This window comes from Acipenser ruthenus, chromosome 6 (assembly GCF_902713425.1).
Source record: "Acipenser ruthenus chromosome 6, fAciRut3.2 maternal haplotype, whole genome shotgun sequence".
NCBI lineage: Eukaryota > Metazoa > Chordata > Actinopteri > Acipenseriformes > Acipenseridae > Acipenser > Acipenser ruthenus.
The window spans coordinates 44,704,836-44,732,234 of record NC_081194.1 but is presented as its reverse complement, the minus strand read 5'-3'; the positions used below and the strand labels follow the sequence as shown (position 1 = coordinate 44,732,234).

The window sequence follows — 27,399 nt, the reverse complement described above, 5'->3', positions numbered from 1 at the left end:
TATAAATAAACCTAATCTAAACTGTGCTTTATTCATTTGAATACATATTGTGAAAGATGGAAATCACATAGAATATGCACAGAGTCAAAACATATATTTTTTAAAACACTTAATTTTAGTAAATAAAATAAATTGCAAAAACTAAACAGACGTTTTTATCAAACCTTAAAGCAGGTACCTTTGTAAAATTGAAAATTTTTCTTGGTCATCAAACAAGAAAGAAGTGCATGTCTCTTATTATTCCCATTCATAAATACCTGCACAGGAATCACTTTGAGTAAATCCAGTACAACGTGCACAAAAACATAACTCTTAAATCCTAATTTCTGAACACTGTGTAACTAAAACGTCCAGCCGTTACCTCTCACGCTGAACTGTCATGCACACAATGCAGAAGGAAAAGAGAGCCTTGCATAAGTTACTTTTTTCGCCACTACCCTGTACAACCAAACACAGCTTGCAAAATCACACTCAGTTGGCTTGCAACATCTCCCCCCCCCCCAAAGAAAAACAAAAAATCGGCATGCAAGTGCGCCACTTAACCAAAAAAAAGTACAAAAACAAATCCATCTGCAGCAAAATTTGAATCCGTCAAAAAAAACGTTTTTTTATTATTATTATTTTCCAACAAAACATATTCTAGCGTTATTTTAAGACAACTGTGAACAAGCCAGTAATCAATAAAATAGCAGTAATCCAAACATTTTAATAAATCAATTACCAGTATGTAACAAGATTTATCAGTTTGATTAATAACTTGATTTACTTAATTTTGAAACATACACCAAAGTACTCAACATGTTAAATGTTAATAGCTACTTGGTGACAAAACGTATTCATCATAGGCATCAACTGAATTTTTAAATGAATGTTATCAAAGTACAAAAGTTAGTATGAAAATGTTTCTACAAAAGAAAAAAAACCTATTCTAGCACCTCAGAACTGAGCCCACGGTACAAATGCATTCAAACTCCTGTAGCTGCCTTTTTTGTTCTATTTTTTGTTCAAACGTATTCTTTGGTAGCGGATTCGACATATTGTAATTTTATTAATACTGAACACACTGTTTACATCTGCCAGCAGAGCAATCACACTACCCTATTGTCAGAGCTCTCGCTTTACATCACGCCTACAGGTAGGCAATCTGTTCTCCGATTTGTGAATTTCTTCTTTGATTGACAGTCCGCCAATACTCCCTTGCTACGCTTTATTTTTCTACAGTTACAGCTGCCGCCGGCGCCTGCTTTTCACTATGGGCCGTGGACCACAGTTTGGGAACCCCTCATGTGCAGAACAGATCTTAAACCCATTGCACTAGAACAGCCATTTTGAAAATAAATTTGAAACAGACTTTAAACTTTTAAAAGTGTAAAACGTTGTCAGGATGTTAATGAAAAGAGAAATTACAGGTAAAATATTTAAACAGTTGTAACAACATGTTAGGTTAAACCCTTGCTCCTTAGGGAGCATAGATCATCCACTTTGATCCTCCATCGGGCTCTGTTTTGGGCTAGTTTCTCCAGTTCTTTCTAGTATCCAATCTCCTTCAGTTCTGCCTCTGTTTCTTGGTCTTCTGGGTTTTCTTTTCCCTTATGGGTTCCAAGTCTGTGTGTCCAATCCAGCATCACTTTCTTCTCTTGATTTGTGTTTCTATGATTTCTTGTTGTGTTCTTTCCCAGAGCTCTTTTTTCCTGATGGTGTTTGGCCAATAAATTCCTAAGATGGTTCTGAGACATTTATTTATGAAAGCTTGCAGTTTGTTTTTTTATGCCTTTGTTGTCCTCCATGTTTTTGCTCCATACAACAGCACTGATTTTACATTGGTATTAAAAATGTAGAGCTTTGTTTTAGTTCCAGAAAGGCTTAAGCATGATAAATGCTGTTCTTGCTTTTCCTATTCTCATTTGGATGTCTTTGTGTGCTCCTCCATCCTTCCCTATGACACTTCCCACGTAGGTAAAGGAGCTTAGCTCTCCCCCTCCAGAATGATATTCTTTTAAATTATTGATATACATCACCTTAGTTTTGTCTTTGTTAATGGCGAGCCCTGTTTTGGCTGCTGTTCTTGCCAACTCGTGACTTTCCGCTGCATTTGTTGGTGTGTGTGTGTGTGTGTGTGTGTGTGTGTGTGAGATATTAGAGCAATATCATCTGCATAATCCAAGTCGTCCAGTTGTGACCAGAGTGACCCTTGTACCCCTAGTCTTTGGCCTTCTGTGGTTTGTCGCATTAACCAGTCTATTGCAAGTATTATTATTTGTTTATTTATTTAGCAGACGCCTTTATCCAAGGCGACTTACAGAGACTAGGGTGTGTGAACTATGCATCAGCTGCAGAGTCACTTACAACTACATCTCACCCGAAAGACGGAGCACAAGGACTTGCTCAGGGTCACACAATGAGTTAGTGGGTGAGGTGGGATTTGAACCGGGGACCTCCTGGTTATAAGCCCGTTTCTTTAACCACTGGACCACACAGCCTCTGTAGGGGGGATAACAGGCAGCCCTGCTTGACTCCTGTGTTGATTGTAAAGGGCTCTGTAAGATGACCACTGTGCACCACTTTGCATGAGGATTGTAGGTACAATTGCTGAATGATGATGATGAATTTCTCTGGTATGCCAGTGTCTCATGAGCTTCCACAGGATGCTTCGGTCTAGGCTGTCGAATGCTTTTTGGAAGTCGATAAATGTGAGGCAGAGAACGGAGTTTCATTCTAATGATTGTTCCACTATTATACGCAGAGTGGCTATGTGGTCTGTACATGATCTGTCTTTCCAGAAACCTGCCTGTTGTTCTCTTAGCTGCTTGTCAAGTGCCATCTGCAATCTCTCCAAGATTACTCTGCAGAGGATTTTCCCCGGTAGACAGTAGCATAATTCCTCTGTAGTTGTTGCACTCACTCAGGTTGCCCTTCTTGGGAAGCTTTATGAGGTAGCCTTCTTTCCAATCCTCTGGTATTTCCTCTTCTTCCCAGATCTGGTGAAGCATTTCAGGGGATGTACTGTCGGCTGGCTTTGATGGCTTCAGGTGGTATACAGTTGAGGCACGGTGCTCCGACATTCTTTTGCTTCTGTATTGCTTTCTTAATTTCACTTTTGCTGGGTTTGTTAGTGTTAACCTGTAGGGAGTGTTCTGCTGGAGGTCTGGTGATATCCATGTGGCTTTCTGTACATTCTTGTGGGGGAAGACACTCCCACCTATTACCAGGCTATTGAATTGTATTTTGTCATATACTTGTACTTGCTAGAACCGAAGTCATTGTATTTTATCTTGCTCTTAATTGTATTAATACTTGTACTGTGATTCTTGAAATGTATTTTGTTTACAACTGTAAGTCATCCTGGATAAGGGTGTCTGCTAAGAAATAAATAATAATAATAATAATAATAATAATAATAATAATAATAATAATAATAATAATTGAAGGCACAGAAGTCGCTGAACAGCTCTCCGTTTTCATTTAATCCACCTAACCCATGTTTCCCCATGATTTGTTCATGGCCTACATTATCCTTGACAATTTTGGCATTAAAGTCACCAATTATTAAAACTACATCTTTCCTTTTCTGTTTGTCTAGGACTCTTTGCAAAATATCATAAAAATTGTCCTCTGTTTCTTTCTCTGCATCATTTGTTGGTGTGTAGCATTGGATGACTAATTTTTTGCACTTTTGAATATAACCCTGCGATGATGATTCTAGAGCTAACAGCCTCCCATTCTATCAAAGCTCTTGCTGCCTCCCTGGAGAACATTATTCCAACTCCCTCAGTGTGTGGGGAATTTTCCTGTTCATGTCCAGAATACAGTACTGTTTCTCCACTTGAAAGTTGTGTTCACCCTGCTTGGTTCCATCTTGTTTCACTGAGTCCTAGTAGTGTAGTAGTGTAGTAGTATAATGTTATATTGCTACTGTCTGCTGCTACTTGTGTTGTCTTTCCTGCTTCATACATTGTCTGGACATTCCGTGCTCCTATGTTTGAGGTCAACTTGGGCGTGAGAAGAGGTATCGGCTTAACAACTTACTTTCGGGTTTGGTTGTTCAGCGCCATTCTCGTCCTTTGAAGGGCATCTTCTTGACCCAGGTCAAGGTCTTAATTTAGGTACTTAGTGGATGTTTCTGTAATCATTTTGAATCCACTGGGCTGGGGATTGGCTCACCCAGCTTCTCCAGAGCCCTGTTGGCCAGTGCTTTTCCAGGTGAATCCAAACATGCCTTCATGGCTACCGTAACGGCTCGGGTAGTTCAACTAACCACCATACTTCACCCTGTTTGGCAATACTGTACTTTCCCTGTTTCCACCTCCCACGACGAGGACGATGGGTTGGGTTTTTGGGAAGGAACAACATGTGGGGACCCAAAACACTATTTTTCTGAACCCAGCTACTTGGTCTTTAAACATTAGCTGTCATTATGAAACATTTGTAGTAAATTGCATTCTTAATACTTTGTAGTACACGGAAAAATATCTGAGCAAACTTTTTTTTTTTTTATGTATTTGAAGGCAAAAAAAATGTCTTTGTCCGTCAGAAATTACCTTACCTGCCGGTGGCAGCCCTGCGCACTGGTGAGTGTTGCTGTTCACTCATTTGCTAAGTAAAGGAGCTATCGTTTGGAAGATAAAAGTTGTATGCAACTATATATACACTGCTGTGCAAAAGTCTTAGACATGTTGCATTTTTCTACTCTGATGCATTATAAGCATCAATAATTTACTCTAAGCCACTAGTGTTGTCTACTATTATAACAACCTAGACTTGCATAAAGAAGGAAAAACATTGAGTGAAATAGCTCGCATCACTTGATTTTCAAGGTGTGGTATACGAAGCATAATCAGCAAGTACAGAGAAACCTCATCTGTAATTGACAAACCCAGGACTGGAAGACCCAAAAAGCTGTCTAACAAGGATGAGCAATACTTGAAAAGAATATCCTTAAGGAATAGAAAGAAGACAAGCGTTGAATTGACAACAGAACTGGCAGAAGGCACAGGTGTCGTTGTCCATCAAATCAACAGTCCGATGGTCACTCTTGAAATCAGGACTTAAAGGATGTGTTGCAGTAAGAATACCTCTGTTAAGAAAGGGGAACAAGACTAAAAGGACAAAATATGCACAAGAACACAGAAATTGGACTATGGAACAATGGTCAAAGGTGCTTTGGACTGTTGATGCTTCCTGCATCATTGCACTATCCACACTGCGTACGTGCCTAATCATGCAAGATGATCAAATTCAAATTCAAAAACAGCTTTATTGGCTGTACATGTCATTGCACTTGATCAAGTACCGTATTACATGTAGTCAGTTTGCCCCGAAATGATTCTTCTAAGCGAATTGCTTGATTCTTACAAGTGGAGTATTTCAGCACAGTTAGTATAGGAATGATTTTGTCCCAGTGGTTTTGATCACTATATACGGTTGATTTTTATATCAGTGATTCTTAGAAACGTGTGCCATATATATTTATTTAAAAAAAAAAAAATTGCATACTTACATACATACAGGTTTTTATTATAATGCAGTGATGTGTTTGTGAGTCATTCTGTTACTGTTTAGTTTACACAGTAGAGATGTCTCTTTACAAATGTATTTTTATAGCTTGTCTTCCATCAGACAGACATCATATGGTTTTGAAATAGTTATATCATCCCGAGATGACAATATAATAATGCAGAAAAACACAGGCGAAAACTATTAGATTCATATTGAAAATGCATCTTGTCAATGCGTTGTCTAAAAGGCACAGATATATTCTTCTCAATAGTAAAAAAAATATTTCCTGCAGTCAGTCAGTACAATTGATTAACTGCTGAGTGCCTTTTTTTCCTCTTCATTAAAACGTAAAGCCAGTGGCTCAACCTCGCCTGCAGGTTTGAGGCTGGGTTTATTTACTGCCAGTCAGAGGGATCTTGTCTATTAACTGACACTTGTACACATCCCTTAATACAATGCCTTAGGAAACAGACCCTTATTACTGCTTAAAAGTACACTTAGTGTCACAAAGTATTTATTTAAATGCACTGCGTCCAAGTCTAAGAACATACCGTACATGCTTTCTGTGAAAGCACTTTTGAATTCAGCCAGAAACGTGATACAAATGTCATAACTAAGCATTACAATACTGCTTTAATAAAGCATTTCATGCATGAAATTGTATGCTCAGTTAAGTCATCACACGCAGAATAAACAGGCTTCATCCAATTAAAAGTGGAAACTAAAATCAATCTACATAAGAATGGTACGTTGTTAAGCTAATAATATGCAAGTCTTTCATGAATCATTTTCATTACCCATTTGCTAGAAAATGTACTGTGGTGACAGTTAGGTGCACTGAGTAAAAGGTGTAGACACTTAGACAAGGTTAGCTGGCAGGTAATGACTGCTGTGGAGGATATTAATGCTATTAAAAAAACAAATATTTTAAAAATGTGTTTGGATCGCGTAGGGTGCCTGAAATTTAAAGAATGCTTCATAACGATACTACATAACTTATCTTTTAGAGGGCATGTACCAGAGGATAATGGCCAGCTTGTCTAGGATCCTTAATGGCTGAGATAACAGGTTAGTTTTAAAAAAAGTCTTCTAATTCATATTTCATGTGGAATATTCAGTTGATGGACCAGTATGGGTTAACAAATATAATTACGTACAATATCAGTTAATATACCCAGTTGGGCTAGTCAAAACAGTTTCCAACCAATAAAATGGTAATATTTTAAATAAAAAAGTAGGTCAGCACTTACTTCTTAGGTTTGATGCACCAGAGTTTCGTGTCATGCTGGGCGGTAGAGTGCTGTGGTATGGTGGCGTAGTGCTGAACAGAATATCATTTGGCAAAACTTGGTCAAGCATTGAACTTCGAGAACTGGCATACGAGGATCCTTTTCTGTTACTGCATAAACTCTCATCAGACAGAGTGCGATACAGAGACCTCCTTGGGGACAGACTGCCAGAAGCAGAAATCTAATTAAAAAAACAAAACAAAACAGTAGTTAGTACAATTGACTACTCTACACAGGGTAGTCTTATTTTTTAAACTTCAGGCAAAATAAATACATTAAATTAAATACAAGAAATAAAGTGTTTCACTGAAATAAGTATAATTATTTTGACCTAGCAGAAGCTGAGGACATTCACATGACAGACAAGGGGGTGATGAAAGGCAGGCAACCTATAATGTAGGGCTGATGTAAGACTCAGGGCTCTTACCTCCCCTCATACCACATTTTTCCTTCTAAAAAAATGATTATTTTTCACCGTTATCATCGTGTGTGCTTTTTCGTTCATCAACCACTATATATGCTTCTTTTCTCTGTCGTGGCAGAATATATACTTAAAACAGTTAATACATTAATGGGAAATCAATCTGAATGAAATAAATAGAGTATACCCACACCTCATTACTTAACAATTTAAGGCCTTAAGCGAGACCACTAGTAGATTGTTAAATGTTTGGGGTCTAAAGTATGTAAGCTGTACATTTCTCAAATGTCTAAACAATGCAGCATTACAATGGATTAATCCTGACATGTAGTGAGCCTTCCTGTAACAGGATGTCTGATAAGGTACTCTTGATAACCCCTAAGCCTTTCGGTCAAGGACCGGGATCTCGGAGAATGACTAAATGATCTTGTATGGTTTAAAACACATTTTTTTCTCTTCTTGGATAAAGCCTTGTGGAAAAGTCAACAGATTTGATGGTGATCTCAAGAATGTCCTCATGAATAAATCTTCATTTCCCAGTCAAACTTATTATGAACTCAAGTACTTCAGTTTTATTATTATTATTATTATTATTATTATTATTATTATCTTCAAATACCATGTTGGAAATATGGGCCTTATGAAATGCTTTCAGTATAACAAGACATTGGGGGGAAAAAAGCTACGTTCCATATGACATGCATAACATCCTACTGCTGCACGAAGCATTTCATCAAGAACACAAAAGACAAAGGAGAGTCTGGGTGAAAGGCAGAGACATGTCCCAGAGAAAGCACATTCAGGGTCAATGCCCAAAAAACTAAATAATAAATAAGCAGCAGCACGTCAGTGCTCCTACTTATTTTGTGATAAAAAAAACAAAACACAGCACTTTTTGTCTTAATTAAATATGACTGTTGGGGTTTAAAAGGGGTCTTAAGTCATTTTTTATCAGCTTCTTAACATTCATTAGATAAGATCTTACACAGGAATTGTCATCATGTGTGCCCTGAACTTATTTCAAGGTTTAACAAGATGAATATGTAATATTGCTAATTAGCCAGCCAAAGCTTAGAAAGTGTAAGTGTCAAAACTTTCTGGAAGTATATTTCTAGCAAGGAAAGTGACAAGAAAACATGAAAGCATTGTTGGTTTTATAATGGCTCTGTCTGTTTCATTTACAGATTTAGTTTTAATATTTATGGTTTTGTGATCAAGGATATAGTTGTACAGTAGTAATCTTATTTGCTGTGTATGCATTTGTGTGTGTCATTATATTATTACTATATAAGCAGCGGTGTGGAGTAGTGGTTAGGGCTCTGGACTCTTGACCGGAGGGTCATGGGTTCAATCCCAGGTGGGGGGCATTGCTGCTGTACCCTTGAGCAAGGTACTTTACCTAGATTGCTCCAGTAAAAACCCAACTGTATAAATGGATAATTGTATGTAAAAATAATGTGATATCTTGTAACAATTGTAAGTCGCCCTGGATAAGGGCGTCTGCTAAGAAATAAATTATAAATTATTATAAATTATTACTTATTGTGACGTTTATTAATGTGGACAAATGGTGTGTTTAAAAGGTTGTTCCAAACATTCTACCTGCATTAATGTCACTTCAAAATCAAGAGATTACTGGGTATCCACAGTTGCACATACAGTACAGTATTTAGAGTGTAATAGACAGAGAGAGCATGCCAGACTTGAACAACCCCATAAATCTTCAGTTAATGTATTACACACATGTGTATACTTGTCCACATCCCCCTTTTCCAGTTCTTTCTGATTTATAACAGTGCTCGAACATGGCAATTAATAAATCTCCCAGCAGTAGTGGCATGCTGTTTCCAAGAGGGAGTAAGTTTGGGAAACAAACCAACTAGGCAGCCAAACTGAATCACAAGAGGCTGAATTTAGGAATAAAGAAGGGACCAGTCACCAGGAAATTCTAGTTTAAGATTGTGGAACACAGCAGCTTTAAAAACTACCATATGCTACACCTGCAAATCAACATTCTAGTCAACTGTTTTAAAGCTTTCAAATCATCTGTAATCAAGATGTAAAAAGCAAATAAGATTAAGGCTGATGCAGAATCAGAAAAAGACTGCATAATTACTTAAATCTGGGCTGAGAAACCAAGTTGATTTAACCCAAGAGGTAAGGATCCTCTCTTTCTAGGGTCAGAAGGAGGGAAATCTGTAGAAGGTGGCAATTTCCTGGTGCTGTCATCATACAACCTCTCAGCTCAGGAAGCCATCTATAATGACCTGTCAGTTTTAAAGTAAAACCAATTTACACTCAAATCACACTGACTATTTTTGATGCATGGTTTTGTCACCTACTCTTGCAAAGTATAGCTTTTTATTAAAGAGCACGCTTTAGTAATTAGTAAGATTTTAAATGTTCTCTAAAGCTTGAAATATTAAATGAAGGTTTCCTAACTCTGACAGCATTAGCTCACAGGACAGTGCAAGGTCACAGTGTCTGGCAGCTTCTATTCAGGTACAGTGCCCGGCAGGGTTTTGATTTTAATTGAAAATGACTACATTCTAATATCATGCCATTCTGCATTGATTAAGAGGATGAGATGCACAGCAGTACTTGAATGACAATGGAGTAAAAATGTATGAAAGAAGAACTGTCTGAAGAAAGTACAAAACACTGTATGTTGCAAGAAATATCTGTTTAAACAAAATTAACCCAACATAAAAATGCTCCCCAACAAACCCAGTCTTTGACCATATCTTCAAAGCAAAAATAAACTTAAACTGACACACTACTATAAACAATTAAGGCATAAGGCATATGTCATGGTGTGTGTGTGTTATGTGCCACATAATTAAACTGAGCATAGGAAAAATATTTTTGAATTCAGCCCCCCACCCCCTCCCCCCTCAAGAAAAAAATGGCAGAACTGCTAACTAGGGATGGGATTAATGGTTGTTTATGATAATATTGATTAAGCTGATAATAATCAATTGAAAATGTAATAATATCACCCAACCCTATCCCAGCATAGACTGTAAAGTCTGATATTTGCATTACCTGATACTTGTTTTGCATTATAATAACAATACAGGATTATAATGTTTAAAATACACACCACTGAATATCTCAATTGTTTGGAGGACTGCTCAGACTTTATTTCACCCCGAGAACCAGACCCTACCTACAAATGTAAGAATAATGCACATACTGGTAATAAAAGCGTGAACTCACAAGACCAAAATGTGTTTGATGATGTATTCATGTTATAAGGAGTCATTAACATTTTATAAAAGTTTGAATATAATGCAACAAGGTCCCATAAAATAGTAAAAAGATTATAAGTAAACAGCATTGTAGCCATTTCCAAGCTAATTATTACTCGGATATATACATCTACATTCTATCTGGCAATAGAATGCTGCTTCATAAAACCAACAGCAGCTGAGAAAACGTACAGCCAAACCTGCTTTTTCCCAGTCAGCACTGAAAGACACACTTCACCATCTTCAGTTCGTAAGAGACATTATATTATATTTCTTAGTAGTTTTGTAACATTACTTCGCTTATTATCATAACCCTGGTTCCCTGAAATAGAAATGTAACCATTACCATATGGGTGTTTACCTGCTAAAGACCCTGAACCTCAATAAATTAAAATCAAAGCTGCTTTGCCAAGCCTGTGACACAGTCATGCCCACCCCCTAGGGCATATAAGGACTGCCCGCACAGATCACAGTGCCATTTTTCCTTCAAGCCTGCTGCAATCATGGATGCAGTGACCTCTAAGATTAATGGGTTACATTTCTATTTCAGGGAACTTTCAAGTACAAAACGTTCCCTTTCAAGTACAAAATGTAACTCTTACCGTATGGGTGAGTGTACCAGAGCCGTCACAAAGGCAATATTGCAGAACGACCGGATTGCTACAAGGCTAAGCCGAGAGGCTGCCTTGTGCATTACCATACGGTGTAGCCTACACCGCTGCATTGCAAATGTCTGCGACAGATAAGCCCATAATAAAGCCCACAAAGTTACCATGCCCCTAGTGGCATGGGCAGTGAGCTTTTCTGGAGGGGGCAAGTTGGCTAGCTCATAGGCAGTCCTGTGTGTTATCCATTTGGACAGCCTCTGTTTAGACAGGGCTTGACCACTTGACCATGCGACCATGGGTTTGCACTGCCTCCAACTTTTCGTCTTGTCAACATAATACGCTACTACCCGCACAGGGCAGAGCATATGGAGCTGCCACTCTCTGTCAGACTGGAAAGAAGGTGGATGGAAAGCCTCCAATTCCACAGACAGGTTGACATGAAATACAGAGATAGTTTTCGGCAGGATTGTACTAAGCGTAACCCTTGTCTTGGCTTCTGCAAAAATTAATCAGGCTTTCGCAATGGAAAATGCCTGCATCTCACTCACCCGCTTTGCGGAGGTGGTTGCGAGCAAGAAAGCCGTTTTGCAAGTTTCAGCTCAGCTGAATGCAAGGGCTCAAATGGAGGCTTCATGAGTGCTTCAAGGACCACGTTAAGCCTCCCATGAGGAACAATATCCTTCATAGGCGGCCAAAGCCAGCGTGAGCTTTTTAAATATTGCCCCGCCAGGAAGTGAGCTCCTGGGGAGGCCGAGTCAATTTTGACATGGCAAGCCGAATGGCTGCCAGATAGACCTTTTAATGCAGAGGGGGATTTCCCCTCATCAACAGGTCCTGAAAAAATTGCAGTATAATTGCCATAGGACAGGTTGTGGGGTCGAACCCATGAGGCAGACAGGGATGAGCCCCGTACAGGGAACGCGTGGATGCTGCGCTGGCATTTTGTGTCAATAACCCTAGGACAGACCCAAACAACTCAAATGCAGCCGGTCAGGGGCCAGAACCAGAGACACAGGCTCGATGGGTCGGTAGGCAAATAGGTTATGTGGGGAGAGTGTCGACAAGGGCAATTTTTGTTAAAAGTTAGCGAAAAAAGTACATTAGAGACCAACATTACAATACAATATTTTTATACTGAAGATTCCAGTCACATCATATGCTGTAGTAGATTACTGCAAATGTCTAAACATCTAACCATATCTTGCATTTACACTTACCTTCAACCATTGGGACTCAAGTCTGCATCAGTATGATGTTCTTATTATAGTTCAATATATGAAAAATGTACTGCATTTTAAAAGTAAATATTGTATACCTAAGTAGAAGCATGTACACCAATTTCTGAGTCTTCTAAGCTGTATTTAAATCATTATTTTCCACTCCATAATGCGTTTACATGTTCCAGGTTTAGTGTTATTACTACCTGTCCTAGCGGACACAAGCTCATTTGGAAGGCAGTCATGATATTGGACTTTTGACATATGAACTCCAGCCCACTGAGGATGCAGCTGAAGCCAGCATAAGTCAGCAAAACACACACTGACCATTGTTATAGTACTATCATGCATTCAGCATAACTCCCCTGATTAATTTTCCAAAATGCTGTAATCCTTATGCCTGGCTCATTCTCTGCACACAATAGTACAGTTAATGCTTCCTCTCTGGACATGCATCAAGAGGGTGTTGGAAAGAGCCGTGCTTTAAATAGTAAGCAGAATGTAGTGTCTAAATATAGCTCCATTGTATGCATTTCTTTGCAGCCCTTCCTGGCTGATAATGAATTCCAAAAGGTAGATACTTTTGAAGCGTAATTAAGAAAATTAGATTTAAATACTATAGATTTAGATCAACCTCATGGCTATGGTACTTTCCAGGCTTACATCTATAGCTGTAGACACAGGAAAATATCTCACCCAATATGTACTCTAAAGCATATTTAAAAATAAAAATGTTAACACTTTAAATAGACTATAGCAAAGGAATAAAATGATGTATTTATGAAAATACATTTTAGTTATTTCTTAGCCCTATGAAGCATTTTAGTGTGGAATGCTTTTTAGTCAATATATAGACACAGTGATTAACACGAGCATGAGTAACTGTTAGGGTATCATTAGGGCATCTGATTTTCGGGTAAAGAATGTTTTCAAATTCGGGTGAATGGTTTTTTAAAAATCTGGTAGAATTATTTAATGAATTTTATTTTTTTATACATAATCAAAAAAGAATAAACATTCTGGTAGAAATCGTGTTTTATTTAGAAAGACAAACAAATGCTTAAGCAGAAAGAGTTGACAACAAAGTTGTCGTCAACAGTTTAAATCCCCAACCTATGTATATTTCCACACATTGGGGTATGCAAACTTTTGACATCTATCTCTCTCCCCTCTCTCTTTCTTACACACACATACTGTATATGGAGGCATTTCTCTGTTCCAATCGAGTTTTATTTTGTAGTGGAGTTGCAAGTATAATTGCACACACAACATACGGGAAAACTAAACAACTTTACTCCATGCTGTTTTACAAAGAGGAACGATCGACTGTTACATCTAAATGCTCTTGGCTTAAACACACACTCATAAAACAAATAACTATGAAGAAAAGTGCAAGAAATGCAAAAACTTTAAAGCAATATTGTTGTAATTTTGAAAAATCTAAATATATCTATATATCTATATATATATATCTATATCTATATCTATATCTATATACACACACACACACACACACACAAGGAAGCCACATTTTTCTAATAGGTAAATCAGCTTACCGTCATTGGCGCCAGTTCTGCTCTGTTGCATTTGAATCACAGACAACTGCGCATGCGTTTACTCATATACAGCATGTGCCTATTCGTGGAGTTCTCGGGTTTAACCCAAATGCAGAAAAAAGCATTCAGAGGGGAGAAATCGGGTTAAAATCGGGTAAAACCCGAAAATCAGACGCCCTAGATATCATTGCTTGGGTAATAGATCTTTACGAAGAGAATACAGGCTTCCTTAACGATAATGAGAAATGTCATCAGTCTGCTTACATTTACACTAAACAAGTTCAAATAGGACCTAGAAAAATAAACATAAAAATGCATCTAGGTTGAAATTAACCATCTCTCTGAAGCAGATCATGCAATCAGACTTATTTTGTCACTAGAATGCATCTGGGCCATATGTCTGGTGCAACTGTCAAGTAAAATTTTATTCCACTGCATAGTATGGTGGGAATAAAGTTAGTTTTATTGGACACTGAAAACCTGCAAGTAAGAATATATTAGGAGATTCATAGCCTTCTGAAAAGGATAGTCTTAACAAGCAATATTAAGCTCAGCTATGTGTTTTTGTGGGGAATTAATAATGCAAAATTTGTGCAACCAGACATATTTTCAGTTAAGCCAAAAGCAGTGGTTCATAGCATTTGAAGGCCAATATGTCACATCATGATTCCTTCTTATGCTTTTCTAGCGGGCTTAAAGTTTTGTGGTCTACTTTTTTTGAAATACAAATGGATTGTCTGTGCAAATTGCCTGTGACAGGTGTACAGACTAAAGGGATGGCTAACCTTCCTCCTGCTCTCTTCCACAGGGGGGCTGTCTGGTAGCATCAGCTTCAGAAAATCCTCCTTGGAAAAGCTTGGCTGGTGCATACACTCTCTTCTGGAAGTCTGGAGCTGACAAGACATTGGAATTTCCGCTGCATCACCATATAGTCTCCTAAGAGAAATAAAAGAAAAATGGAGTATACCCCTCAACACATTTTTTTCTCTTTTCTCCATATGCTTTCTACACACACACTTATAATGATAAATGGGATGAATCTTTACAAGATTACCAGGTCTCTTTTTATGAATACCAGCCAACTAATAATGTAAACTGAATTGCAAACAGCAGTTCTCCAGGTAGTTTTTGTCAGTTGGTAAATCAACGACAGAGTTCACAGTCTAGTCTGGATTTGTCCCTTGAAGCAGTCCATTACATGACAGATGACAGTTAAGCACTTGGCATTCTACTGAGAAAGCTCACATTTAAAACGTGTTTTGTCAGGTAGGTCAGTGGTTTTCAAACTGCAATCTGTATTATCGATCTTACATCTCGAATATCTAACTGGTAATTTAAGATGGTTTTCAGCAGTATTTGAAGCAGGACTAAGCAGACTAGTAATATAAAAAAGAGACTAGTAATATATAGGGCTATCAATTAATCGCACTTAACTTCTGCAATTAACACGTAAAAAAATAAATAAATAAATGTGTCACAAAGACGGCCGGAGTGGGTGGCGTCAGACCCGATGCAGGAAATAAACAGACAGAGATTTGGGGTTTGGTGAAGCTGAGCGAATGCTTTTGCTCAGCATTTAATAACAGAACAGAAAATAAAAGGTTTGAACACAAAAACACGGGACACGGCACTATACGCCAAAATAAAGAGACAAACAAAAACGGACTATACAGTAAACAGACGGACAGACACACAAACAAACACGGTGAGTTTTAAATAAACAAGTATCGAGCTGGTCCTACCAGCACGTAATAGCAATTGATATTTAAACTTTTATTTCTCCTTCTCTCTCACCCGTTCTCCACTCTCGAACACCCAACCCTGACTGAATGAAACGTGCATCTATATATACTGTTGTGCTGGGATTCAATTACTAATTAATTATTCACTTGAATTCCAGCACGTGAATTAATTCTGTGCAACCCCGTGCTCACATATTACATTTAACCAGCACGTGAAGTGATTTGTGCTCTCCTCGTGCCTAAATAAAAATCTACACTTTTTAAATACACGTGAAACACAGACCCGTTTACATCCCGTGTACCAATGACTATACACCAACATTAACACACGCACGCAACATACAACATATAACACACAAATGCACACAGGGGCGGGGCACATTGCCACAAAATGACATTAATTTTTTAACCCTCTCAGCATACCAGAATTCATTCCCTGTGGCACTACTTTAATATACTCTAGTGCACGCAACACAAGAAGTGCAGTCATCGTTTGAATAGAAACTTAGTCACGGAACTACATTAAGGAGCAAAGCGCTAAAAGTGAAGGACTTATGAATGGGAAGTTTTTGTTTTGTAAACAGTCTGACACTTCATGGGATTACTTGTATTCTTTTAGTTCCAGGATCACATAATGCATCTAGTCTGCTGTACAACCTGCGTGCGTTAAACACGTCTTCACTTCTCAAAATACACTCTCACAGTTATTCTGCTACAGGCAGCAATAACAGAACAACAAATCCTTTTTTTGTTTTAATTCAGGATTTCTGCAACTCTGTGAATCAAGCTACATCATGTCAGTACAATACAGGGTGTCCCATTTGAAAGTAGCCCCAGCTTAAGTATTTCATTTCAGATGCTGACTGAACCAACGGCTCAGTTGTGACTGAGCCGTTGGTTCAAACAATTTAACAGCAAATGCTGGAGTTTGTCTGTATAATTCTGTGTAAATAAACATAAAATAATAAAGAGGGGCCAACAAAATGAATCCAGAAATAAGAAAACAGGGTTTTTATGATGCACTGTTTTTTGGATGATGTTAATAATATAAATAATAATAGTAGTAGTAATATCAGTAATAAAACATTATTTTGAATGAGATGCAGGCAGTAATTGTACCAATTAAAACCAAGATTTACTGCGATTGACAGCCGTAGTAATATACCAAGGTTCATTAAAGGGGTTAGAACCCAGGCTTTAAAACATTCCTGAAAGTCTCTCGTTTTCTTGTTGATTCATTAATATTTTAATTTACTTCTGAGGATATAGCAAAAATCTAAATCCTACCGAGCTACCTGCTACAGCAGTGGAAGTCCTTCAACAAGCATGCCTCGATAATGTTAACTGACCTAGTGACCTGCAGGCTTCATTTGAAAAAGGCTCCTGTGCAGACAATACTGGGTATGAAAGCTGATAGGATGACATATGGCACCAAAGAGACACACTGGGATGTCAATGACATGCAGGTCACTGATGTACACACATAATCTCATGGAAAGGCAGACATGACTGAATAGCCACTTAGTGAAGACTCATGGGGTTTGGGGGTGCTACACAGTATAAATGGTAAGGCTGAGTACCTGAAACAATCTCATGGGACCCCTTTCTGATGTATGGAATACACCAAATAGCCAAGCCAATATATAGGAAACCTAGCTATTTTAAGAAGTCACATATTCCAAGCAATGAAAGGTGAAGAGCCTACCTCACACACACACACAAGTAAAAACACACACTCAAGCCATCACAAACACACACTATTAAAAAGAGTAAGGTGTTATTACAACCTAGGATATATTTAAAATGAAGTACTGTATGTTTCTGAATATCTGATAAGCAGCACCTGTTTATTTTTGTTTGTTTTCAGCCATTAAAAATAAAATAAAAGAAAAAAGCACTGGAAACAATCTTGAACCAGATGGTGCATCCACATTTCTAGAAGCAATATGGACTATTTAAATGAAGGTCACACACAAAACAGATACTACCTTATACTGTAATTCTCTAGTTTTAACCTGCATTATTGATGAGTATGACTTACTAGCAAGCTAATGAAGCATGACTCTGCATATGTTGCCTTTGTTAGGACACACAAGACATGAACTACAAAGACTGGGGGAGCTAGTTACAAAAATACACGATACATAAACATTTTTTTCTTCATATAATTAATTTATAGAGTCCATCCTAGATTATAAAGTAACACTAAAATCAATTAATTAAAATGTGTGGATGTGATGCACATTGCATGCGACAAGACGTGTGTACCATACTATTTGTTTTACTGCTGATAATATTAATTTAGATTACCTTCTGCTTTATTCACAGTTTCTATATTAATTGAGTTATACATTAAATGAATTGTGAAACATGAATTCCATAATAAATGACTGCAGTGGTTCACCATAGCCCATCTTTTCTACCGGTATTTTCCATTCACACCTCACCTCCCACATTCTGTAATGTCAGACTCTTCAGATGGTGGGCTGCCCTCAGTTTTTTTCCACCCTATCAGGTACTTGCTGACAGCGCCTTGTCGAACATACGCCCTTGCTTCTGACCCAGAGACCTGCTGACTGCTGTTCTGAGACACTAGGACGACCTTGGAGGTGTCCAAGGAACCACTATTCTTCGAACTGCGTGCGGAAGGACTTCCTGAGTGGTGCGAACCGCTAAAAAGGAAAACCAGAAACAACCAAAGGCGTGAAACACAAATGATGAAATAGACTAGTGCTTACATCTATGCCTTTAAGCAACAGTAAATGTTTTACAGCCCTGGACAACATGCTCGCTGTCCATTATTGTTTTCCAGACTTTATTTTCACTTAATTTTGCCAATGTATCAAGCTGGATGGCAGTACTCATCCCATTCACATAAAGTAGTGTTCCAGGTGCAGCATAGTAGGGGTGGGGCCCCAGTACCAATGGTATATATATTTTTTCAAATACAATCAACAGCAAAACAATAAGGGGTAGATTTACTAAGATGGGCCAATTGCAGTACAAACATACTGCAATTTGCATTTTCGTTGCAACAATTTGCAAAGCATACGTTAATGAAAAGAGCTGTAATATACAAATTTAAATATTTGTTTAATCTTCTTAGCGAGATCTCTAGCATTGCGAGAGTCATGCGACATTGTTCAAATAAATAGCTGGAGCTGAGTTGTGGTTTGCTGCAGCAGAGGGTGCCCGACAGATAACATCTATACATGCAAGGGTCCAAGAATCAAAATAACTTTATTAAATGTAAACGTCATCTGTGAAATGCATTCTGTTCCATCTTTATTTGACCTATTTTAGTGTTTTTTTTTTTTATCTAGCGCACTTTCTTTTTACGTTAACCTACTGGTAGCACAAAATAAATCATGCTGATGCAATAATGCGAATAAAAGAATATTTTAAATTGACAATGATTTTAGCGTTTTTTTTAATTTATTTTATTATTATTAATTTTTAATTTGGCCTACTTAGTAGCCTAGAAAATTAACACAAAATAGATCATGGTCCTATACAGATGCTCAGAATGAGCTGGAGGGGGGTTAGTGGCACATGTGTGCAGTCTATTGCTCCCAACACGTTGGGGAAACCAGAAATGTCATAGAAATTTGTTTTCAAGGCTTGCAAGTACACCCTGACTTTAGTGAAAATTAGGTACTTGGGTGTTCGCCTCAAAAATGCATTGAGCACAACTGGCAACACACGAGAAAAAGCGGACTGGGAAATGCCAGCAACAATTGCGACTGTTCAAAACATGCTTTCAAAAGTTCTTAACAAATTGATGCAATTGTAAGTGTCACAATTGTCGGCAGCTTTAGTACATCTCATTATAATATTTGAGAACCCTCAGTTGCACTATCTCTTCCCCCTTTTTGCAAATTTATGCACAAACGCCCATAATTACATATTCATCTATGGTTGAACCGCAAAGAAAAACTGTTGCTGCAAAACATTTCTTAAAAAGTCGCCAACAGCATTGCGAATGTTTAGTACATTTCACCCTAGACTTCCGACTCTTTTGCAACTGGTTTGTGACTATTGCGACAGGAGCAACACTTTAGTACATCTACCCCCAAGGGTTTTCTCAGAATGATGTTATGTTAATGAGGGCTAAGAAAATAATTTAAATCCTTGCAGTTATGAAGCTCAAGAGAAACAACCCCAAAAACACGCACACACAGGCACAACAGGAGCCTGCATTCACAAACAATATAATTTACAATCAACAGGAGGTTTTGTTTGTAAAGGAAAGGTTATGGATTAAGGGCATGTCATAAGCAGTTTGCGTGGCTATGACACTGCAGTGTGATAGGGCATATTGAGCTGATGATCAAACACTCACAATAATATCACTGTCACTTGGTCTTACACAGTGATGTACAATATGTTTGAAACTGTCTGGTACTTTATCAATCATTTAATCTTATTTTAATTCTGCATTGACTTATTTGGTAGCTGAAGTCACAGTACACCAGTGTGAATCAGGGTACGATACCCGCAGTTGGTCTGCGTGAGCTTCCACTTCTTATTAGACAAGACAGGAGGTTATATTCCTTGGTGACTGGGTAAGTTGTTGCTCTGCAGGAGGTGGAAGTATATGAAATCATAACAGATCTGTTTCTGCCTGCTGGCGGTTGAGAAAATATATTAACTGGCTGGCTGGGGGGAATGGAAGTAAATGAAGGCTCCAACAATGCCAGCAGAGTTATTGTTTAGTCCTAGAGGGGTAAGTGGGGACTACTGTGGATGTGTGAATCAGATGCACAGACAACAATGCATTAACCGCAGCTAATCAACAGCGTACAATAATGCTGGATACTGCTTGCTCTTTTGGTTGTTTTATCCGATGTCATGGTGATCATTCTGCAAGTCTTGGAGGACCTCACACTTCCAATAATATGCAATTAGCTCCTACTGGAAGCTTCTCCAGACCTTAGGTTCTCTTGTGAGATGCAGATACAGAGCTCCCTTAGCGGTCCCAGACAGCTGTGTAGTCATGGTGATTCCAGCTAATGGAGCTCCCAGTCCCTTAATTTACTTTAGTCTGTCCACATATCAGCTTTGTGTGAAGACCCACTGCTATCATGTGTTCTTGGACCACTCCTGTCATACGTCATAAATTGCAGATTGTATTGTACGATAAATAATTTCATACACTTATGAATGTCACATGTCATAAATTAAACTATTGTAGTAAGGCATACCTTTAAAAATCTTTAATTTCAAACTGGAAAATCTATATTCTAATCCAGAATGTGGATCTTAACTAAATAGTTTATCTTCAGGTTTCAACTAATTCTTTTCTGTAGAAATGTTTTGCACTAAACAACAAGCATGAGTCCAGACCTGCGAGAGGGAATAGGATTACTCCTATCATTTTCACAGTATCTTGTCAGTGCATCTAAACTAAACCACTTTTAATTCCAACACTCCAAAACAAAAAGCAAAGTGGATTAAATGGAGTATCACCTCAGACCACTTCATCCAGCATCAGTTATATAACCGTCTACAGTTTAATTAATTAGTAATTATACGTTGATATACGTTTCTTTATAACAATGGTAATCTGCAGGCATAAATGCAAATCAATGCAACAGGGTACAGTAGAGCTTGTCACATCCGATTTAATTAGTTCCAGGGGTCCATCGAATATATGAAAATATAATCAAGACATACCTCTTCAGACAACACATGTAAAACTCAACTCTTCCCTTCTGGACAATATAGCACTCTGCCTTTAATGCACTTTAACTTGCACTTATCTGCTCCCTATTTTACTGTATTTAATCCTGCACTTAACCCAATCTGTAGTATTTTGTATTTAACCTGCACTCACATCTAACCCTGATGTAACTATCAACACTTATCTGCTCTTGCCCCGATATCAAATCGTACTGTGTTTTGTATTTGCTCTTATTAGGACTGAAGTCATTGTATTTTGTATCTTGCTCTTAATTATACTGTAATTCTTGATATGTATTTTTTGTATACAACTGTAAGTCGCCCTGGGTAAGGGCGTGTGCTAAGAAATAAATAATAATAATAATAATAATAATAATAATAATAATAATAATAATAATAATAATAATACTACTCTCAGAGGGAGTTGTTATACTACATTGTAGTTGCTTTATCCACATTGTGGCATTATAAATTAACAAATATCAGGTACATCAGAGTGTAAGACTGCATTCACACTGGGTCCATTTCAAATGAACTCTGTCGTTTGTTTCAAACAATTGCTGTTCACACTTATCTGCGAGCAAAGGGACCGAGTTCGTTTGCATGCAAACTAAAGTTAGTTTTTTCGGTCCTTTTCCATTTTTTTTTCCAGGACGGAGTTTGTTTGTGCTCAGCAGTTTGCAAGTGCACTCGGCTCATTTATATGGTGTGTGAACCGGATGTTTACAATATCCTGCAAGGCATAGTGAAAGATGGCAGCTACTGATGTATTGCTCCAGTTTTTAATATAGCATGTTTTAGATTCTTACATATTGCTGTGGAAGAAAGCACTGAGGGAGCACTTCCCTAATTTAATGAATACATTTCTTGAATGCCTACAGTAGGAGAATGCAGTTTACGCAATTCTGCACGGATCTCCTAATGTTGGCATTAAACAAAATAATTTGAGAAAAGGCTGAATATATTTTACTATTTTGTGAGTTTTGTCCAGTTCGGCTTGGATTTTGGTGTCTGACCAAATATTATACCAGAGCTTCAGTTTCTCACACTGTCATGTAGTTCAGGATTGCCAGATTTCCACAGTGAAACTGGGAGTTTTTTTATTTTTTATTTTCTAGTTAAAAATTAAACATCGGGTGAATTTACTGCCGATAACATCTCATTATTTTCTTTATGTTGTCATCGAGTCAAAACATGTTAAATGTACAAAAAGCCAGATTTAAAAAATAGGATCAGCTGTTACCATTTAAACTCATGGCATACACAATCAGAATGATTAAACAAATAATCCATAAGATTATTATTTATAATTTTTTTTTTAAATTTAGTCGTCGCCAATTTTTTTACCCCGGTTTTTTCTCCCCAATTTAGCATGCCCAATTATTATCTGTATCCTCGGCTCACCGCTCGCAACCCCCCCGCCGACTCGGGAAACGGAGGCTGGAACACGCGTCCTCCGAAACGTGCTCCTGCCAAGCCGTCATTTTTCGCACCTCAGATCCACAGCAATGCCACCAGACCTATAGTGCCGGAGGACAACACAGATCTGGCGGCTCCACTGCAGAACCACAGGCGCCCTATCGGCCACAGGGGTCGCTGATGTGCGGTGAGCCGTGGATAAGCCCTCCCTACCCGGGAAGCGCTCAGCCAATTGTGCGCCGCCCCCTAGGAACTCCCGGTCACGGTCGGCTGTGACATAGCCTGGATTCGAACTTGCAATCTCCAGGCTATAGGGCACATCCTGCACTCTGCGTGGAGCGCCTTTACTGGATGCGCCACTCGGGAGCACGCTCCATAAGATTATTTTATTTTTGAATGGCGCTAACACACAACCAAATACATTACTCTTCTATTCTTGCTGAGCACGCTGATACAGTTTTGTACTTGTATAGTTTGTTTCCCATATGCAGAAGGACTGAGTCCAGCAGTTGTTCACATTGACGTTTAACAAGCAAACCAGACTCGGTGCGTTTGCCAAATGGACCTTTAGGTGGACTCGGTAAGGTTTGTTTCCCAAGCGGACTTTGTTGCTCACACTTCACACCAAACATACCGAACCATATAGTGTGGACCAAACCCTCTGAACGGACCCAGTGTGAACACAGCCGAAAACACCAAAGTACAATACTGCCATTTGCTATACAAAGAAAATGTGACAATTATTTCAAAACAAAGCACAGTATACAGTATTTGGCAATTTACAAAACATTTCAAAAACAGTTCTTACTATGCTTTTTAAATCTATGCCAAAGTAAAGCAACAACAGAAGTGTGCACACAAACAGAAACTGGCTTTCTTTTTCTTGTTTTCTTTTATTGAACATGGATAAACTGGGCAGTTTGTTTTACGTGAAGTGACCGCATGTAAAAAGTGAAGCTGAATTCCCAAATGCACCATCTTTTCCTTTTTTTTATCCACAACTAAATCCATTCTGTCCTGCAAGGAGCTGAATTTATGCTCTTAAACTCATATGCGCATTGATCAGTTTCCATCTGTACCGCTCAGTTGGTCGCAACATGTGTAAATGAGACATGCTAGAGGTCTATCGGTTAATAGAGGGTATTGTATCTTACAGGATCGGATGTGATAGGTTCTACAGTATTTAACTTCAACAGCTATGAGAATTCACACAACCTTACATCTGATCTGTGCAGAAAACATACAAAAGAGACTAATAAATACTAACTGCACACCACATTATTTTATACTGCCAAAACAACACTTTAACATCCAAGCACACCATTTAGTTTTTATAGAGCAATAACTCAAAGTCTTACACAAGAGAGAGATCTGTAAGTAGTAAAACTGACAGGAAGCATAATGTACCTGGAGTGGGATGAGGTTTCACTGAGGTCTCCGATACTTCCTTCTGTAACGTGGCTGGCTGCTATAGCAGAGGCATATCTCTGGATGCTGAACAGTTTGGCTTGCTCTTCCTCTGGCCCTGCATCTTCTTGATGACCTGCCCACTGTATCATCTGCTCAGCCCGGCTGTGTAGGGCTGCCCGGCTGCCTGCCAAATGCACTGCTGCCACACCACTGGGTGGCATGCATGGGGCGGTGTCAATCCCGCTGTCAGTTGAGGCCCCTTTAATGTAAATTAATCCCAGCATCTCAGGATCCATGAGGTCCCCTGAGTCAAAGTGCTTGTCATCACTGTTGCTCGATGCACTGCTTGATAAGGTGTTGCTGCTGGAATGACTGGAATTTTTATCTCCATTGTGCTGGGAAAATAAAACAAAGCACAATCATTTGTTAACAAAAACACTTTTGGGCAATGATATGAAAAGTAACTAAGGAGTAATTTCACAATTGTAATTTAAGGAAATTAAAGTCAGAATTATTGTGTCTAATTACAAATCAATGATTTCCCACTCATTCTGTACAAAAAAAAAAAAATTATATATATTATATATATATATATATATATATATATATATATATATATATATATATATATATATATATATACTGTGACATTTCATGAAAATGTGCAGTGGTGTCCACAAAAAAACACCATGTTGGTTTAGGTATACAATTTGCAGCAATAGCTTTTATAATAGAATATGCACTCCTATAATTACAGTCCATATTAATTTGTAACTGGAATCACTTAATGTACATTCTTCTTACATTGTTTTAATTTTTTGTAGTTTGAAGAAAGTACAGATAGAAATAAAACCATTTTAACATTGAGAAAGCTGTTATCCAAGAGGGGCATACTGTTATACAAGAGAGGAAAATGTAGCTGAATTTAGAAGTCTGGTATGCTTTCCCACTGTGCTGTGCAGTTTAAGGTAAATTCACTCATTTTATTCAGTTGGCTTAATTGTCAAGGTATTAAACAAATAAGCATTTTGCAATACATGCCTAATGTGACCATAAAGCTAAGCAAAGGCAGGCCCACCAGACCAACATTGTACCAGTACTGAGAAAAGTATGATGGCAAGTCAGCCAAAAAATGCAATTATTAATGTGTTTCATGGACAAATGGAAAGTTGAATTACAAGTCAAAAACTTAATTTAAGAAGAGTTAGTTATCTGATAAACAAATGACACCCTGCCAGACAACTCACTGCTCTTGGTAAATTTGCTGCAAACAAGGGCAATATATCACAGAAAAAAATACTAACACCTGACAAGTGAAATCACAAACTTTCGATTCAGTCATTTTTCTATGGAGCTACTTTTACAAACTGAAAAAATATGAAAAGTCATCATTACTGACACAAAGCTAAAAAAGGTTAATTTGGACATGGTCATTCTTGCACATTAATATATATTAGTACTAAATTAGACTTACATGTGAAAGTTTGTTTGGCGAGTCTTTCCCACTGGTTCCCTCTTGAAGGCCTCTATCTTTCAACGAATTCAATATCTTAGTGGATGGTATGTGCCACTTTCCATCTGTAACACAATACATGAAAACGCTAAACAAATCACTTACCTATATACACAGGACTAAGTTTCAATAAGTCAATTCCAAATCCCCACCCCCCCACCCCCCCCTTAAGGAAAGGCAAGCAAGGCGGCCGCCTAGGACCCCCACCTTTTAATTAGCATGCAGTGTGATTTTATGTGTTTGTTACATGCGCGCAAAATACACAAGGGTGCAAATTTGGCGCTATGGTGCTAGATTCTAGCGCTAGGGTACCTTATACAGCACCATCAAAATTCTGGTGCCAGTAGACATGTTTAATTTTTTTAATTTTTTTTTTTTTATTGCTTAGCAATGATAGATGCCAATAGTTTCTCATTGGGTCTGGACTACTCACATGACCCACCCGCACGCATCCACATACACATGAGAAGGTTTGTGTCGTGTGGGAAAGTGATAACAAACATGTTACAAAGCATTTTCACACAGTTACCAATTAAATCTTTGTTCAGCAAGTCAAAAACTTATATGGGCAATTAGTAGACTTAACGGGTAACAATACATTGTAAAATAATGTTTCATGTTTGCAAGCCTTTTCATTTTACTGCGAAAGCTAAGATTTGCTAGTTTATAAACAGGTTTTGTTGATAAAAAAAATAGTCATGCTTTGGTTAGACTGCATATATTCACACACACCACCATGCACACACCATAGCAATTTCCACACATGCAACCTGAGGTACCAATTTTAAATGACTTACCAGTAGACCTGGTCCTTTCTAAAGTTCCCTCCCTCTCTCGTGGTCTATCGCCATCAGTCAGCGCGCCAGATGGATCGCCTGGACGATCATGCAGAACAGGGGACTGACACCTGGGAAAAAAAAGGTCACGAGATGTTATTTTTGTTTATTTCATACAAGTAATAACAGAGGGAGATCGGATTTTCCCTACAATGGACCCTTGAAATTCAGTGCATTTTGTGGTAATGCATGTGAAAAACAATACTTCAGTTATATATCTGCTTGTGCAACCAAGCTGGACTTTTTTGGTTAGTGGCCCTCTCTCAAGCTCTATCTTTCTGTCATTGCCTACTGCTTTCTTGCTGAAGAAGTTTACATGTCTGCAACTTACTACATTAACAGCTGGATAGGTTACTCGATTGACACAAATTACTTTATTTTGGTCAAATGTGTTGGGTTCAGGCCAATTGAAAATGTGGGAGGAATTCAACTCAGTAATTTGAAAAAGAGCCTAAAAGTAAAATGTATGTACTTAGCGTTAATGGAAACTTGTTTTACACAATCGAACCAAACTGTAACAAAGATTAAACATTTTCTGGCTAGTTTACAATGTGGTAACACTGTCACCTCCACCAACTGAGCTAAGACTTTTAGTGTCCCCGGCAACTGTAAAGGCACCGCTTTCATTGACTCAGCTAGCAAATTGATTTCATCATTTAATGTGCTGCATTTATTATTATTGGTGAATTTTAATACCAATCCTTATTAGGCAATGAATCTCAATCTTATTTTTGTCTAGGACACCGTCCTCTATATCAACAGAGTTCAAACCCTAACTCAGTACCGGAGTCGAGACATTAACTATTAACGTATTGACACAAGCAAATGTAACAGTGCCAAGATTTCTGTAAATAAGCAGGAACAAAAATAACACACATTACAAATATGGGCTGCGGTTTACAGACAAAAGCATATTAAAAGAGTCTTGGTTACTCTAAAATAAGTGAACTTTGGATGCC

General features: G+C 38.1%; 1 protein-coding gene across 5 annotated transcripts in view; it reads right to left on the bottom strand.

Annotated features, from left to right (window-relative positions):
* Positions 1–27,399, bottom strand: part of LOC117411379 (signal-induced proliferation-associated 1-like protein 2) — a 159,017-nt gene that overhangs the window by 17,791 nt on the left and 113,827 nt on the right. For 4 of the 5 annotated variants that reach the window (XM_059025420.1, XM_034018787.3, XM_059025422.1 and 1 more), the window contains 6 exons: positions 26,402–26,511; positions 25,566–25,669; positions 24,089–24,486; positions 18,028–18,252; positions 14,624–14,774; positions 6,747–6,966 (listed from right to left, as the gene is read on the bottom strand). In XM_059025420.1, coding sequence (XP_058881403.1) covers positions 6,747–6,966; positions 14,624–14,774; positions 18,028–18,252; positions 24,089–24,486; positions 25,566–25,669; positions 26,402–26,511 — 1,208 coding nt within the window. The remainder of the gene's footprint in view (positions 1–6,746; positions 6,967–14,623; positions 14,775–18,027; positions 18,253–24,088; positions 24,487–25,565; positions 25,670–26,401; positions 26,512–27,399) is intronic. The other variant, XM_034018789.3, reaches the window with a different exon arrangement.